Source organism: Artemia sp. Qi Xiang Cuo, chromosome 13, assembly GCF_049724085.1.
Source record: "Artemia sp. Qi Xiang Cuo chromosome 13, ASM4972408v1, whole genome shotgun sequence".
Taxonomy (NCBI): domain Eukaryota; kingdom Metazoa; phylum Arthropoda; class Branchiopoda; order Anostraca; family Artemiidae; genus Artemia; species Artemia sp. Qi Xiang Cuo.
The window spans coordinates 71,728,299-71,746,343 of record NC_142806.1 but is presented as its reverse complement, the minus strand read 5'-3'; the positions used below and the strand labels follow the sequence as shown (position 1 = coordinate 71,746,343).

Below are 18,045 nucleotides of genomic sequence, written 5' to 3'. Positions count from 1 at the left end.
ACAGATTTAATGAAAAATCAATGAAACAGCCAAAATTGTTTTATTTTTGTATATATTTTTTAGAGCATTTGTAAAATTTTAGAGCAACACATGTTGTACAGTAAGATTTTTTTTTCAAAAAAAAATTTTTTTTTTATTATTTTTGCAGCAACACATTTACTAAGAAGTCCCAAGATAGTTTTATCTGATTTAGTTTTGCAAGAACACATTTTGCAGCAACATTGTTTTTGCAGCAATAATTTTGTGCGACAACACTTGTTTTGCAGAAACATATTTTTTGTAGCAACGTTATTTCAGCTGTACAACATTTAATAAGAATTCCACTGAATGGGTTGAGTCGTTTTTGCAGCAGCATATTTTTGTGCAGCAAAACTATTTTTGCATTAATCCACTTTGAAATATTAAATTAACAATACCATCAAATAGCTTGAGTTGTGGTAATTTTGCAGCAACACATGAAAGGCGTAAAAAGGAAAGCTGACACTACTACTGGGAACTCATTAGAAAACACTGCTGCTGGATCCAAAGTGCCAAAATGGACCAACTCCCTAAATTCTGTTTCATCTATTGGATCTCGAAGCGAATCTTCTGGAAGACAGGTTAAGAAGGTTGTCAACGACATGTCAGACCAGGTAACATAATTCATGTTAGCCATAGGTTTCTTTATGTTATTGTGATCTGTTTTTTCGGTGATTGAATATCTCTTGAATCTAAAATTAGGAATTTATTTTGATATACATTTTGAATATAAACTAATATTTAAAATAAGTCAAAAAATAAATTAAGATTAGATTAAAAATGTTTAATTTCTTTTTTTTAATATCCTTTATTTTATTTTTTACATTCTTTTTTTAGCCATAGTCATTGTGTGTTGTGACTTTTTAAGCTTTTACTTGATTTGAAACTTTGTAATTTAAAATTTAAATTTATTATAAATTTGAAAAATAAGTTAATATCAGAATGAATTTAAAGATAAATCAAATCTCAAAATAAATTAAAACTGGGTTCAAGATTTGGAAATTTCTTAATTAACCAAAAAACCTCGTTTAAAATTCTTCAGTTTTCTTAAATTTTCCAATCTTCTTTAAATTAAAAAAAAAAAAATCTTTTTAGTCACAAGTTCCAATGTGCCCTCAACTGTTTTCGGATTTTCTCTTTATTTAAGATTTTTATTGCTATTCAGGATTCGAATTTAACATGCACTTTAAAGTAAACTAGCATTTAAATTAAATCTAAAAATAATTTAAATTGTAGTTAAAATTTAAAATTTCTTAAATTATTAACAATTTTCTAGAATTTTTATTAAGTTTCCCTTTTAGTTTTTTCCTAATTCTTAGTTTTAATCATAATCAATATTGTACTGGTGTGATTTTTTTTTAGTTTACTTGACGGTTGCGCAAAATGTGTAAGCAAAGCAACTTAAATGCGGACTGAGCTTATAGACGGATTTAGGGGGGGAGGGGGAGCTGATATAGTAATCCAGACTAGGATCAGACTATAAATCAAATATTCAACTACTAGTAGATTGCAAAAGTAGATGACTGTTGATATTTTAAATAAATTCTAAGAGCACGTTGGCTATACATGATGTATGACAAAAAAATAATATATAATATAGTCAAATAACCGAGAAAACGAGGGTAATATGAGCCAGTGGACAGTCCACTGGCTGATATTACCTTCGTGTTCTCAGTCGATATCTTAAAAAGTATTCTCGCGAGATCTATACTTTTGCATTCTCTTATATGAGACTAGGCACCTCCAGGTTGACCTATTGCTTGCCAGACTCGAGGATGTGGGCTCGGTTGAGGAGTATGTTGGCTTTTTCTTTCCACCTAGTGGGGGGGGCGTTCTCAGGGACATTTCCATCCGTGCAGGGTGGGCTTGAAGTAAACACAACCCAAACTGGGACGTCATTTGGTATACGAAGGATGTGGTCGTACCAGCGAACAGTGCACTGGGCAAGCTGCGTCGAGAAAGGAGTTTGGGAAGTACGTGACAGGAAGGTTTGGTTGCTCTTATATGCTTATTTATTGTTCCGTATTGTAGATGGAATTTTAGTGTTTGGAGTTTACCTTCCTATTTTAAATATAAAACACAAAATATATAGTTCTTATGATCAATATTTATAAAAATAAGTTTTTAACGAATTAATTATATACAGTGAAGTAAATAATTAAAGTGCTACGGACATAGACATAAAAATATCTTTTGCCCACTGGACCCTATCTAGGAAAAGGGGTAAATCATTTTGCTCTAAAAAAAAAAGTTTTAAGTTTGTCGCAGCTGTTTACTTTATGTCCCCTTTTTCCAATTAGAAATCGGTCTTTAAACGCGTTTCGAAAAAAAACGGTTTTTAATAAAAAAAAAAAATGGTATTAGTTTGTTTACATTTTCAAGAGAATAGTTGATATTGGTGACAACATACCCTTCGGACCCTCTAGTTATGTGATAAGTTGTACATATAGTCAGGGACCCAGCCAACACAATTCTAGCATCACAGGCTTCAACGATCTAAAGAAGTTTTGAGGAATTTATCAGGGGCAGAATTGGTTGCCGAAAACGAATATAGGTGAGTACAACGGAAATTTTGTGTGCAAAAGGAGATGTCACCTATTTTGCACAATCGATGACGTCATCAGCTATATTTTCTGTTTTTGGACCTAGATGAGAGGTTTGAACTTAGAATATGAGACAGAATAAGGTACCAAGAGAGAAAAGAAAAAATGATGAGCACAATCAGATCTAGCTTCCTAACTGCACACTATTAAAACTTACCTAAGTGGTGGCACCAGAAACCAACTTTCCTGTACTTGCATTAGAATTATGTTCAAAGGGAGAGGAACAGAGTAATTGAGGCAGTACAGGAAGTGAGGAAACAACTGGAAAAACATCTTGTTCAGAAAATTGCCATCCATAAGTCAAAGGGCTTGGCAGACACGGTTTTGTAACCAATGAGGCATTCCAGATCACAAGCTGATAGTAGGAACGTTTACGATGCTCCACAAACACCCCCTCTGTAGGAGGCATCTCTTTTAGCTCCTTCTTACGAGGGTACAAGTGTACTCGTAAATCACTGAGGGAAAACTGATTAGGATCCCTTCCATAAGTGGTTTTCAGTCCATTCACGCAAGCCTCTCTTGGAAAATCTAGCACGGTAGACTTAACACGACTTCGTCGTGTTACCGTCGTGACCAAGCGTTGACGTAGAATCCGTGAGCTCAAAAATTGAAGGAGCATATGAAACGAGTTCAAAGCTCTGAATATTTTTAAGCTGTTTCAATCCACTGTTAGTGCTGGAATCTTTCCCACACAGGATTCTCTTCACTATCATAAACTCTGAAAAAACTGCGCTTTGTCCAACGGCATTCGTTTTTTATCCCAATTATCTTGAAGCAACATCTATTGGGGTCACATCAACTTTCGAAAAGGGTTTTTCATCTCCTTGGCTATAACTTCAAGATATACTTGGCTATAGCTTCCAGTTTTCGTTCCTCAGCTGCAAGTAAGGAGCTCGCAACCGATGGACTGGCCTGCTCATTGATTATCACATTCATAAGGATTTCTTAAGTTGCAGTATAGAGGTCTGTGTGACAGTACAATACGGACAAAGTCGTTTTTACAAGCATCATCTGCTTTTTGATAGCTTCGTGATGGGGAGAATCAAACTCTGAAGTTTCAGTCATATTAATAAGGTCATACAAAGCAGATGAAACTGAGACAACAAAAGGTGAGGTATTAATCCACTTTGCGACTGATAGTCGGCTTGTTGCAACATTAACCAGACCAGAATTTCTTTTTGTAGCAAGATTTATGGTAGATTCAATAGTATGATCTGGCGGCACAAGGTTAAACAAGTCTGGTCACCTTTTCACATTGAATAGGCCTCTTTCAAATAAGTCTTGCACTTCATCTGGCAGGTTCCTCATCTCCTATATGTACTGTATCAGACACTGCATACTCGTGATGGCCTGCAGCTACAGCGAAGGGTAGCATTAACTTGGCATCTAGAAGGTGGTCAGACCAACTTACAGAAAATAATCATCATCTTCTCGCACTGCTTCCAAAACTTGTGATTTTGATGACTGCCACGAGAGCTTTTAAATTTCTCCAGCCATGAACGTTAAGCACTAGTTTCTACTTGAATGCTTCAACAACACCAGGAAAATAATCAGAATGTTTAGACATCTGAAGAACATTACTAAACCCTTCAAGAACTCTTGCACAACCATCATGTTCATGACCTTCACAAAATTCTCAAATGCTTCCCAATATAGCTGGGTGATAGCTTGAAGCATGACGACGCATGCAGAAAAGCCACGGTAATACAGCTTTCCAGTCATAACTTTTCTAGCCGTTCCTTCTAAAAGGATTCCAGACTTAAACACAGTTTCTTCAAATCCACCGTCCCTCATTAGCAGACCAACAACAGTAAGATAGTTCATGTCCAGATGTAACCTTCCTAACCTCAAATTCACATCTCGATGCTCGTCACGGTTCTAAAGCTGCAATGCCGATATAATCTCGTAAATTGCCAAGTCGCAAGTCACTACAGTGGGGGTAATTGTAGAAACTGTGCAGTCCATCGAAACGTTTGAATGGCTTCGGCAACAATGAGTGGATTAGTTGGTGGCTGAGGTATTACTGGAAGGTAACCAACTTGAGTTCCTGGCAGAGTGGATGATGAACTAAGTGCTGCACAGAACACTTTAAACCCAGGACCAATTTCAAAGTCACAGCCAATGTCAATGAACTTTGTCGGTGCCGCTCTACGCAATTCCCATGTAAAGTACAAGGGAAGAAGTGATATCTCACTCGACTCATAGATTGTCGGTAGTCCTTTTTCTAAGTATCTTCTTCAATATCTCCCTAAGCTCGTATGTTCCTCTTCAAATAAGTTCGTCCAAACTGTTCAGGTTGCAAAGTTATTGACTGGGGAAGTGCAGCATTGCGGGACCATCTCGACAGAAGCTTTACCTGATCACTGACATCTGCTGATGAACTTGGCTGCATAACAATGCTAGTGGTGAAATATTTGGACTTCCCATCTGTTGTTTCGTCATGTTAAAGAAAGAAAAAAAAAACTGCCATACACGCAGAAGTATTGCATACTTGTTGTCTGTGACAGTTAGTTAGTCCTTTGTTGGCTTTTAAATCTTCGACTATCACCAAAGTGATGACATTGACGTTCGTGCAATGAGATCGCATTGCTAGGTAGCACTCACGTAAAATTTGCATAAGTGTAGCGCAAAGAGGGAGTCCGAGCGTGGAAAGATCTGGGTCACGTCAGGGGAGTTAAAGTGGAAGGAGAGGATAGAAGTTGCAAAAACACTTAGTATTGCACAGAGTATAGCTTTTTCACGCTAATGTCGATTAGTTGAAGAACTCACAAATTCTTAATGCTTGCAAGTGCAAATTAAGGCAAGGTAAATGTGAAAAGTAGAGTGGAGAGATAATACCCCTTCTACTCTTGAAATCCCCCATTAGTTGAATTGGACCTGAAATTGCACTCATGGAGAAATATTCTACGAGAAAAAATGCTCAAAAAAGCTCCCCAGAATAAAAATATACCCAATCTTTGTTTTTTTTCTATTTCTGCAGTTACGCCCTTTTTGCCATTGGTGCAAGGAATTTTGAATGCGCCACTAGATTTTCGTTTTCAGCGCTTGTTTCTTCCCTAGACATTCGAACCTTCTTTAGCTCGTTAAAGCCTGGTAACTATTTTCTAGCGATGTTTCTTTATCGTGACTAGTATCTTGTGGGGAAGTTTAAGGGAGGTAGGAAGCGAAACCTGCATTTAATGCCCCATTTATTAGAAAATCATGTTGAAGTTTTTGGTTTCATCGCCTAAGTTTAAGAAAACTTTTTTGTAAGGTTTATTGCAAATATTTAAAATATATAAAAGGAGTAAAACCAATCTTAAAAAAATTAAAGAAAAACAAAGATCTCCTTACGAAATTAAAGAGTATAGTTGAAACTTAAAAAAAAAATATACATATTGCTCCGCAGATTCTGCAAGATATATCAACAAAACTAGGTCAAAGAAACTGACTCGTGATACTTTTCATTGTTCCTGTAATCAGAGACAACGCTCTAGCTTTGCCTATAGTAAAGAGCCATATGGCTTCAATGTATTCTTATTTATTTTTCCTCTCCTAGAGCCACTTCATTTGGAAAAGGTGGTCGTGTATGCTTCGGAGGGGGGCTCATTCGATAGGAAATCGGAAGTTCTAGTGCCTTTTTTAGAGTCAAAACTGATTGAAGGGCAACTAGCCGCCTCTCACGTCCCTTATTCTTCCAAAGACATCGGATCAAAAGTTTGAGATATCCATTTTGTTAAAATTAGTCCAAAGATCAAATAACTACACCTCCAAAGTATGTTTTGTTTTTGTTTTTTGTTTTTCGGAAAAGGGAGCATATTTAATCCTGGGTCTTCAAAAAGGCTTAGGGTATTAAGTTAAAACTTTTAGGAATTGTTGAGAGATATGTCGAACAAAATAAAAACACTTTCTGTGCAAGCTGGTTGTCAAAAGCGCATATCGGTAATATCTAAGGAACGGCTGAGGGTATTAAGTTGAAACTTTCAGTGTGTGTTGAGGGGAATGTAGAAGAGTGACTGGAAGGCAACCACTTTCCCCATGCCGTTTTAGATTCCCCCTCGCCTCAACACCGATTGAAATTTTAAAAAAGCTATTTTGTTCAAAATAGTCAAAAGATCTAATAGCTATGCCTCTGGGCATAACTATACCATGCCCCCACAGCCCCTGAGACAATGATTCTAAATTATTCTATATGCCCGTTGTTTAAATGCAGGATTTATCATTTGTAAAAGAGGGAATGTTTGATTCTGTGTGTTTCTGAAAAGGCTAATGATACTAAGATGAAAATTCGGGGAATTCTGAGGGGTATGTCGAACTAAATCAAACACTATGCCCCTTCAGTTTACCAAAAAGATGTATGCAATATATTAGGAACGGCTGAGGAAATTAGGTTGAAACTATCAGGGCTTGTCAAGGGCAATGTTCAAAAGCGGCGAGAATGCAGCCGGCCCATCTACTCACGCCTGTTTTTAGCCTCCTCTCCCCAAATGCATCTGATCACATTTTGAAATAACCATCCTCTTCAAAATAGTCTAAAGGTCAAATAACTATGCCTCCAGGGATGATTTAGCCCCCCCCCCGCCCACAGCCCCTGGGGAAGGGCTTTAAGTTATGCAATTTCCCCAGTGTTTGCATGTAAGGTTTGTATTTGGGAAAAGGGTTAAAGTTTTGCCAAAAGGCTTAGGATATTGACGTGAAACTTCCAGGAAATGTTAAGGGGGATGTCAGACAAATATAAATACACTATATGCAGGATAGTTGTGAAAAGGGCTTAGTAGCAATATCTAAGAAACAGCTGAGGATATTAAGCTAAAACCTTTAGTACATGTTCAGGTGGATGTTGAAGAGTGATAGTAGGGCAACCAGCACCCCTTGACCTTTCTAGATGCCCCTCTTCTTGAATGATAGAAATTTTGAAAAGCTATTTTGTTCAAAATATTCAAAAGGCATAAAAATTGTGCCTCCTGGGATGCCATGCCTCCCACAGTGCCTTAGGCAAGGAATGTAAATTATGCAATTTGCTCATTTTTTCTATGCAGGATTTATCATTGGGAAATGAGGGAAAGGTTGGTCGGTCCTGGGAGCACCCGAAAAGACTAAGGCTGTAGAAGTGAAATTTTGAGGATTGTTGTGGGGTATGTTGAACTAAATCAAAAGACACTCTGTGAAAAATGGTTATCAAAAAGGCGTGTTTGCAATATCTTAGGAACGAGTAAGGGTATTAATTTGAAATTTTCAGTGCGACTACTATGGCTAACGCTACTGTGACTACTTGCGACTGCTACTGCGACTACTTTGACTACAGCTAAGATTGCTTGTGATTACTAATACTTGCAACTGTAACTACTTATGGCTTCTACTATTACTATTTGCGAATACTCGTGACTGTGAATGCAATTACTTGCGACTGAGAATAATTTTACTTGTGATTACTTTAGGAAATATTGGGGGGGGGGGAATATTAAACAAGATCAAATCACACTGTGTGAATATTATGTCAAAAGGCCGTAGCAGCAATATTTCAGGGACGGCTGAGGGTACTTAGTTGAAACTTTCAGGGGATATTGAACTAAATCAGAAGATCAGTGTATACATTCAGCTTGTTAAATGGTATGTGTAAACCCTCAAGAACAGTTAAGGTTATTAGGTTGAAATTTTCAGAGAAGGTTGAGTGTGATGTTGAACTCAATCAAAATACACTATGTGTATTCTGGTTGTCAAAAGGGCATATCTGCAACATCCCAGGAATGAATAATGATATTTTGTTGAAACTTTTAGGAAACGTTGAGGGGGATGCTGAAATAAATCAAAAGACACTTTTTGCAACCAGGTTTCCGAAAGGACGCATGTAAAATGTCTCAAAGGCAGCTAGGAAATTGAGTTGGAATTTCCATGGAATATTGAGAGGGATGTTGAATCCAACTAAAAGACATTATCTGCATCCAGGTTGTCAGAAAGGTATTTTTTTTTCCAAAACACACTTAGCAAACGCTCACATCAAACTTACAAATAAAAGGATTCAATGAGTCAGAAATAAAGAGAGCTGTGTGATGTCTCCGATATATATCCATTCTCATATTCCATTTTAATTCATATGTGATATTTTGAACAGTGTCCCAGGAGGATTCATTCCAGTACTTTACCTGTAAATTACTTTTAAATCAAAATCTTAGTTAAAGAACAGTTCCAAACCTTGATTTCAAAATTTAGCGAATTATATAAAATAATGTTTATTACTATGCAATAATTTATTACACAATTTGATCGGACAACCAAAGCCAACGCTCATATCACCATTTGCAACTTGAGAATATAAAATAGAACGGGATATTTTAATTCCTAAGATGAAAACCTGAAAGAATGGAGAAATACTCATTATATTAAACAATGATAAAACATCGGCAATCAAAAACGAACAGAAATTAATTTAAAAAAAAACATGTGTCTTATTTGATTGCCATTCAGTCTATTTAGTATAATATTTTTTTTTCGTTTTTGTCTAACGGTTTCTTTAGTTTATTTAGTCTTTCATTTTTAAACAAAGTTTACGCATGAACTAGTAATGTAAGCACGATTTTTCGTCGGAGGGGAGAGAGGATGATAAAAAAGCAAATCGTATTGGGCAGTTTGAATAAGAGGTATCCTTAAATTCCAAAAAAAATTGGGATTTTCACCTTTCGTACGGCATTGGCTTGAACTAAAATTGATGATATTAGAATGGTACGATAAATAAAATCTCTATTCCCTCAAAATCCTGCTCCCAAGACTATCTTCAGGGTATCTCAACCTGAACCTCCCTGCTTTTTGTGTTATTTAGAAAGTCTTTCTTGTTTAGTTGCTTCTTGTATCTATCTATCTTCTACATCTTCGTTGAAGTTCAAAAGCCCCGAATGGTGCCCCTAGCCCTATTCTCTATCTATCAACATTTTCTATCTACATCTACTATATTCTATTTACGTCTTCTATCTATCTATATCTTAGTTGGAGTTCAAAAGCCCGGAATAGTGCCCCGAGCCCTGTATGATGTGAATCAATATCTGGTGTAGTTTAATTTCAATTTTTGCACCATTTATTTAACAAAAAATCTTCAGTAGTTCGTTACCATGAACCGTTTAATATATTGTTATCAAAACACCTTTATGCTTCTCGTAAAAAATACAACATTTTTTTTTATTTTTGTTGATAGGGACTCGAAACATCTGCGATAGGCTTCTCTGATATGCTGAATTTGATAGTGTAGTTTTCATTAAGATCACTTGCCTTTTTAAGGGTGTGTTACTTCTTTTCGAAAACCAAGCAAATTTTCGCAGGTTTGTAACTTTTGGTGGGTAAATTTAAATTTAATCAATTTTAAATTGTTGTAGTCTATATAAAAACTATTTCTTTTGGCATGTATATTGTAGTCAAAACCTGTTTTCTGAGCTTTGGCTTCTATTAGCGCAAGTCGCTTGTATATATAGTTCGTTACCACGAACTGTTTGAAATCAATAAATGGTTTTGTATTTATTGTAAGATATAAAGTTCTCTTTTAAATTTCCCAAAAAGTTTTAAGTTGTCTTAAGGCTCTTCAAATTTTCTTTTAAGTTATTTGAAGTTGTTTTGTTTTCTTTCTCTTTTCAGACTTCTGGGAAGCACGGGAGCTTGTTAGGCTCGTTGAAGTATTGTTCTGAAATATTAAAAGAGCTGTTCTCCAAAAAACATGCAGTAAGTTTTGTATTGTTTCTTTTATTGTTTTATCACTTCTCTTATTATAATTATTATCACGATAATAACTATAATTTACTATTCCTGTGTTCGTTTTCTTTAATTAATATTAACATTAATTTGGAGACTGTTATCATTATTTCAATAGCCCTAGGAATTGATCGTCCTATGATTACTAGAAAGTGGCCAAATTTCGATATAACTTAGAAAGCGTTTTCTTTTATTAGTATTAAAATTATTTTGGAGCCTGTTTGTCGAACTCGAACCGTTTCTGGTAAAAAGGATACAGATCACTGCTACTCATGCACAAAAGTAATTTTCCGATCATCTTTAATTGAATTTTTTTATTTCATTTCATTTTTATTTCAATAAATTTATTTTATTTCAAATCGTGTTTTTAAACGCTTACATACTATGAGCTGCTGGTGCAACCTTGGCCATTGTTTCAAAAGCCTAAGAAATTGAGTACCTAAGAAAATCTACTAGAATGCCAAACTTTGGCAAAGTTTAGAAAGCGTTTTCTTTTGTAAGTATTCAAATCATTTTGTGACCTGTTTGTTATCATTATTTCAAGAGCCCCAGAAATGAAACGTCATATTTCCTGTTAGACCAGACAAACAAAATAGCAAAAGTAGCCAAAGTAACACATGCTGTTTGCAAAAAGTAGATTGGAGAAGTATCGAAAATTACAGTAATGCAAATTAAGTTTAGGTCAGTGTGCAAATTGTTTGCAGTTGTGCGAGCCTCACTAACTATTAGTTTTATTGGATGAATGGTTTGTAATAAGGACTCGTTTTCTATGGAGTGCATGCATGTTTAGGGGCAAATGATACACAGCGTGTCAGGATAGACAATGAGACTCTGAGGCTATATAAATATCCTTTCAATGGTTTTAACAATTTTTGCTTGATAACATGTTGGCCTTGTTTAGGCTGAACTTTTCATATTGTGGGCAAACGTGAAAGAACATGGCACTTTCTTGTGACCTGATCTGAAATAAATCCGTCCTGAGGTCAACAGGCATAGAAAAAGTTAAGCATTGTCAATCGTCATATAGTTTTATGCTTCTCATCTTCAAAAACATCAATGTTATGACAAGACTTTTACTGTGTTTTAATCACAGATTTGGCTATCCAGAGGATCTATTCACTGGCTACTTTTGCTGCTACTGGTATGATAATTCGTTACTAAATTGTTTGTAAGTGTTTCACTCGCAAAAAGAGTCTTATATTTTGATCATAGATAAGGAGTGGTCTACTGGGCTATTCAAAGGGGCGTTTCGCTGACCATCATCGGAGTATCTCGCCTAATAATTCATTACTAAAGTATTTGTAACTGCTATATATAAAAATTTGCTATGTTTTCATTGCTGTCGGGCTTAGGGGATATTTGCTGGCCACCGTTAGAATTAACGACATGGTAATTCATTACTAAAGCTTTATATAATTCATTACATATATTTTATTAATTCAATTATAAACCACTTCATTATATACCACATTAATAAAATTCGATTATAAAATTCAATAATAAAATTCAATTAAAAAATTCAATAGTAAAATTCAATTATAAAATTCAATAATAAAATTCAATTATAAAATTCAATAATAAAATTCAATTATAAAATTCAATAATAAAATTCAATTATAAACCACAGGGGATAATTCATTAATTCAATACATATAAGTGGTTTATAAGAAAAAAATTGCCACTTTTTAATCGCCAGTGGGGCTGGGTTCTGAGATTGCTATCACAGGAAAAAAGATTATCACAATTTAAAAAAAAGAAAAAAACTTGCAAGCCGAAGAAGTCAGGGATACAGCTTGACGATGAATTTAATACGTATGGCTTAACATCGTTTTGTAAAGGCTCTTATCGATTTTTTCTTCAAGTCTTAAGATATGAGCTCGATTTTTTCTTCAAGTCTAAGATATGAGCTAAGCTGACACAACCATTAGAGGGCCCATTCCCCGAACGTTTTTAAAAACCTCTTTACCTCTGTCTGCAGTTATTGATTGTAGTATATGGCAAATAAAGAAAAAAAATGAATAAAATAATAAAAAGCGTGGATGGAAAATAAGCGAAAAATATATTGCACCAAACAGCTTAAAAAGTTGTAACTTGCTTTAATAATGTAGTAGTATTTGAAATCAATATATTGTTTATGTTTGAATTTTTGCCGAAGAAAAACTTTATCAAATTTGACTATTTAGTCTTGCTTATTTTTTTCACGGTTCAAGATGAGAACACTGACGATAATGTGGTACTAATTTTGAAACAACTAAATGAAAAATCTTTAAAAATTACGGTTTTAAGATATGAACAGACTTAAAATGGGTTCAGGGAGGCAAAAAGTGTTTTATTTTGATGTTCTTGGTTTTTCAGCTCTGAGCGGCCAAGCAACAGCATGCTCCATGATATTAATATCTGTTTGAATATAAATGTAAACATTTAAGTCCTTGCCTTAGTATTTGGAGGGGATTAAATGATCAATTATTGTAGATGACAGTGCTGCAGGTTGTAGGTGACACTAGAAAAGATCTCTGACCCTCACAAAATCCCAGTTTAGTCGATTTCGAACAGCTTATTACAGCTGTCAGCAAGATTTAGAATCGACACCACTGGTAAACGCCATGATTTTCTAATATGCACCAATAGCACCATCTACAAATATTGGTGTATTATTATAGATGGCAAAACAGCATTTCAAGGTTTAACTCTTTCTAAAGCTAAATATTCGTTTTTTTTCAATTTTGCAAACATGATGAGGAAAAATTGTCCTTTGATATGAACGATTCCTCAACATTAAAATACTAAGGACACTGGAACAGCAAAATTTTTGTTCCTCTTATGTCCAATAATACAAATCTTAGGTCTATTCATGCTGGAAAACTGCAATTTCCTAAGATTTTTCTGTTGGTTGTTTAAAAATTATCAAGATTTTAGGATAGCGTACTATTTTCGCCACGTTTAACCGTGAAAACCAATCATTAAGACTAACTATTCAACTTTAACAACGCTTTTTGTCCGTAAAAATTCGGGCATTAACGATGTTTTGATTCTCAGACATACCTACACCTTCAAATTAAAGCTGTATTGTTGTTATTATTAAGGAGGGGTCCCATTATCAATGGATTAGGTCTCAAACCTTCCATTGCCTTCGCATCCAAAAATTATGCTCTATTCGTGGTTGGGGGGTCAATGATGGATTTGGCCTCCCCGGTCTTATCATATACTTTGCCAGCTGTCGGGCTTCTCCCTCCTTCACTATATCCTCCAGCTTAACAGTGACATTACGAAATATCTCAAGCCGGTTTCAAATCCTAGTTGGACATTCCTCTATCAGATGCCTTCTAGTTTCCTTATTATTCATCTCGCACTTTTGGCATAATGTGGTTTCAGCCATGTCTATTCGAGAAGATGTTTCGCAGAATTTCCATTTCCTGTTCTGGCTTCTGTAACCATTCTCATCTCAGACCTTTTTGGTCGTCGAAAATGTTTAGTTAAGTTGCGGTTAATCTTTGGGAGTAATTCCTTTGTTTCCTTACATCCCACCTTCCTAAGCCGATTTGTTACGCTCTTTCGTTGGCCCAACTCCTCACCGCCGCCTTCCAGCAGCTCTAAGATATGGGAATGAAAGGTTGTGACCATAGTATTCCAACAATGTCACAGCCTTGGCTGCTTCATCTGTCATTTCATTACCCTCTATTCCTGAGTGCCCTGAAACCCACATCAGGATAATTTGGTTCCCTTTGGATGCCAATCTAGTTAAAGCTGTATCGTTTTTACCTGTTTGTAGCTTATTCCCCCCCCCCTTTTTTTTTTAAAGTTTAGCCCTAGTACCACCAGTACTTTCATAAATGCATTTGAAGCTCTTTTTAATTAAAAATAAATTCTCGATTTTTCCTGATTTCTCATGGTATTTATGGTTGTGCAAATTTCAACTTAATCAATTCAAACAATAAGATTTCATTTTCACTGTCTTTGGTATTTTAAGAGTGAGTGAAAATGTTACCTTGATTAATTTTTGAAAAGTAAAAAAAAAAATATCAAGAGAAGTGTAACCATGGATGAACGCACGAGGGGGGGGGGGTGTAGTTATCTAGTCTCTCTGTAAATGTCAAGATTTTTCTTATTTTAACCATAATTTCTTATATCTTATCTATTTAGCTTAACTTTCTGTATAGTCTTAAAGCTGGTCCTACCCTCTCCCCCTTTCCTTACTATTTTTACAGATTTCGATTTTGTCGATCATTCAGTGAACAGCTTGAACAGTTGTTGAATATTTTAGTTTCATTAAAAGTGTCTTTCACGATCCCTTTGCATCTTATCAGCCAACAAATTTTGTCATAGTCAGTGGTTTGGAAACTATTCTTCTTGACTTAATAGAATTCTAAGCTGATTTCTAAGCAGAAACTTTTAATTAAAATAAAATATCAAAAAAAAAAAAAAAAAGAAAGTGAAGAAGGTGAGAAGGGAAAAATAAGGTACAAACAGCTTAAGAAGGTACAGCTCCAAACTACATTGATGTGGGTCTCAGGGCAATCAGAAAAAGGGTAATGAAATGGCAGATGAAGCAGCCAAGTCTGGAACCCTAATGCACGGAGCCCTATTAGTCTAAGAATTCCCAAGTTTGATTTAAAAGGTAGTGGACACATGTATGACATAGCGGTATAGTCCCCTCCCCCCTCTCCACCTTGTGATGCTGCAAAAGCCCAATAAGATGCATTCCACATGGGGCTAGATCGTACAGTGAAAAAATGCGCAAAGTGAGACACCCTCTTAGTAGCAGAACACTGGAATGGTCGAGTTGGACAATCATGGATAATCTGTCTATGACGTTGTCAGCCACTACACATACGAACGGTGATAAAAAAAAAAGGGTGAGCGGAGAATCCAGTTTGCTTGCGACCTTAAACTTGTGGTTGCAAACTCTGTCCCAGCACAGAAGTTCACACCGCATCACCTGGCGCTCTAATTATAATGTCACTGCAACTCAGATAGACTATATATTGGTCAGGAGAAGAGGGCAAAGCTTTGTCAAAGAAGCCCGTCCCTATAGAGGAAAATGTACTGGATCCAGGTCAGGGAATGGCCATACACTCGTTCGAGCAAAGATCCGTCTCTGCCTCAGTATGAGGAAGAAGGTGCAAAGAGAATACTAAACCTCACCAAACTGGAATCTCATCAAATTGAACATTAGTTTTGCATTCAGCTCTAGACAGGTTGGATGCCCCAACTGCGTGTGTTTAGGGCCCCGAAAAATGTGTCTTAATTTGAGGGCCGCTACCACTGAAGCAGCATTTAATAAACTTAGTTACTCCTGCGCCTCCAGACAGTTGGTTTTCGAAAGAAACCATGGAGATAATCTAAGAGAGACGTGCCTCAAGCCATCTAGACAAACAGTCTAAAGCTGTATTGAAGAAGCGCATTAAGTAAAGTGGAAGAAAGGACCGCTTATGTCACTGGGAAGAAGTTGATTGTGAACTAGAAAACTCGGCCCGAAACTACGACTCACGACGCACTTATAAAATTCTCGAAGAAGATCACGGAAAGAATTTGTATATTTCACACATTATCAAAAATAAACAAGGGAATCGCTTAGCCGATTGTGCCTGAAAAGTAAAGCGATGGAAAATATGCTTTAGCGAGCTTCTAAAAGCCAACATAATTGCGCGCGTAGATTTTGAAAACACACCATCCTCTGTCTTGATACAGCCATACGATATAAACATATCTTGCCAGACCACGGCAAAATCATCAAAGCCATCCGGAGTCTCATACGACACAAGTGTCCTGGTGAAGACGGCATTTTGTCTGAGATTTACATAGCTTCCTTCCACTCGATTTCAAACCAGCTGTTGTCACTATTTACTGAAAAATGGAAAACCAAGAAGCTCCCAAAGGATTGAAAAATCTGAGTCATCCACTTCGTTTACGAAAGAGACGGAAGGCAAAGTGTAGTAAATATAGAGGCATATCTGTTGTTGACATTGCAGCGAAGTTATTCTCCATCATTTGAGGGTTTGATCATGCAACAATGCAAAAGGTATATCCTTCCCCTTCATAAGCATATTCATAGATTACGTTGTCACTTTTGATTTGATTTAACGGCAATTTTTGTGGAAGATTCTCCTTGAGGATTATGTGCCTCAGGAATTCGTTGACATCCGGGAAGCTTATTACCAAGTATGTGCATTCCGTGTCGGAGTCTATGGCCAAGACTATTTACTGTTGGAAAAAGTTAAAAAGTTGCCAGTAGCAGAATTCGACAGAATTCCAAAAGCTGCCGACATTTTAGCCGCACAACTTGTGTTTTGACCGGTTTTCTTTGAGCAAAACGTATTTTAATATGTAAAAATAGTATTTCCAGACAAAATCTGCCAATACATTTCACTAAGCCATTTCACTAGGCCACTACCAAGTAGCATTGCTACTTGGTAGTCATTTCACTAGGCCATTTCATTAGGCCACTACCAAGTAGCATTGCTACTATGCTACCCCACTTTTTGCACGGCAGGTTCTAAGTAGAATGTGGTGTCAAAAAAGGCTGTATACTCTCTCGTGTCTTTTTCAATTATTGTTTTGATTGGTCTCTTGAAATGTTGGTAGAAACGTCACTTTCACGGACCTTGACTACGTAGACGATGTAAATCTTCACCCCTCGAGCCCACACTCAGCCCAGTAAATGCCTGACAAAGTGGGTCATTTCTCAGCCTACTTTGGCCTAAGGGTAATTACAAAGAAAACGAAAGCTCTTGATCTGAATGCTATACCAGACGATCAATTTGCCCTCCATGGTCTTCGACTTGAAAAGGCTGGTAGCTTTGCCTGTCTCTGATCTGAGGTGGATTCGAAAGGAGCATGCGATCAAACAGAAAAATATCTAGAGCTCAATCCCTCTTGCTCAATCCCTCTTGCTCAATCCCTCTTGCTCAACTCCGCAGACATATCTGGATTCGTCGAGAAGCTAGCTAAATAACAAAGATGAACATTCATAAGTCGACAGTTATGACAGTTCTTTTCTCTGATGTCGAATATACGCAAAAGTCTGAACATGGACTCTATTTAGCCCCTTACGTTCCAAAACTGCATAATTGCATATTTTTTTTTTATAAAAACCAGTTTTTTTGTTTTTCTTTAGGATATATATGTTTAATCAATTTGATTTGCTAAATAAATTAAAATATACAGATTTTATTTTCCTTTTATTAACTGCTTGTGAAAGTTTTTAAACATGTTAAACATATTAGAACTTTGTAACTGGTTATAATCAAAACTTGATTATCCTTTTTTTTGTTCAGCAATATGCCTGGCCATTCTACAAACCCGTGGATGCGGACCTACTTGGATTAAGTGACTATCATGAGATTATCAAAAAACCTATGGATTTGGGAACTGTCAAGGTAAGAATATGCTCCAAAATGTCAAGGTAAGGAAAGAGACAGCTGCTTTGCTGTCATTGCTTTCTATGCTAGTGTGATAACTTTTTAAAATACTACTTCTTAAACTTGAACCTTGGTTCAAAGGTTCTTGGCAGAAGTGGAAACGAAAGCCAAATGCACAATTAATGTTAATTGTGCATTTAATGGTGGGATAACAAACGTCTTATCTTGCAGAATTTTCAAGTGAATAATTCGGGAGAAAAAAAAAAGCATTACTAGGTGTAATAAAATCAGACAAGTTTTGTGTTTCAGGACAACATAACAATGCATTAGCTTTGCGATGGTGTAATTGATTA

At 36.1% G+C, this 18,045-nt stretch overlaps 1 protein-coding gene across 1 annotated transcript in view; it reads left to right on the top strand.

Moving 5' to 3' along the window:
* LOC148945622 (bromodomain-containing protein 3-like) overlaps positions 1 to 18,045 on the top strand; it is a 193,430-nt gene that overhangs the window by 53,855 nt on the left and 121,530 nt on the right. The window contains exons 4-6 of the mRNA XM_089098755.1: positions 450 to 632; positions 10,221 to 10,304; positions 17,609 to 17,710. Coding sequence (XP_088954881.1) covers positions 450 to 632; positions 10,221 to 10,304; positions 17,609 to 17,710 — 369 coding nt within the window. The remainder of the gene's footprint in view (positions 1 to 449; positions 633 to 10,220; positions 10,305 to 17,608; positions 17,711 to 18,045) is intronic.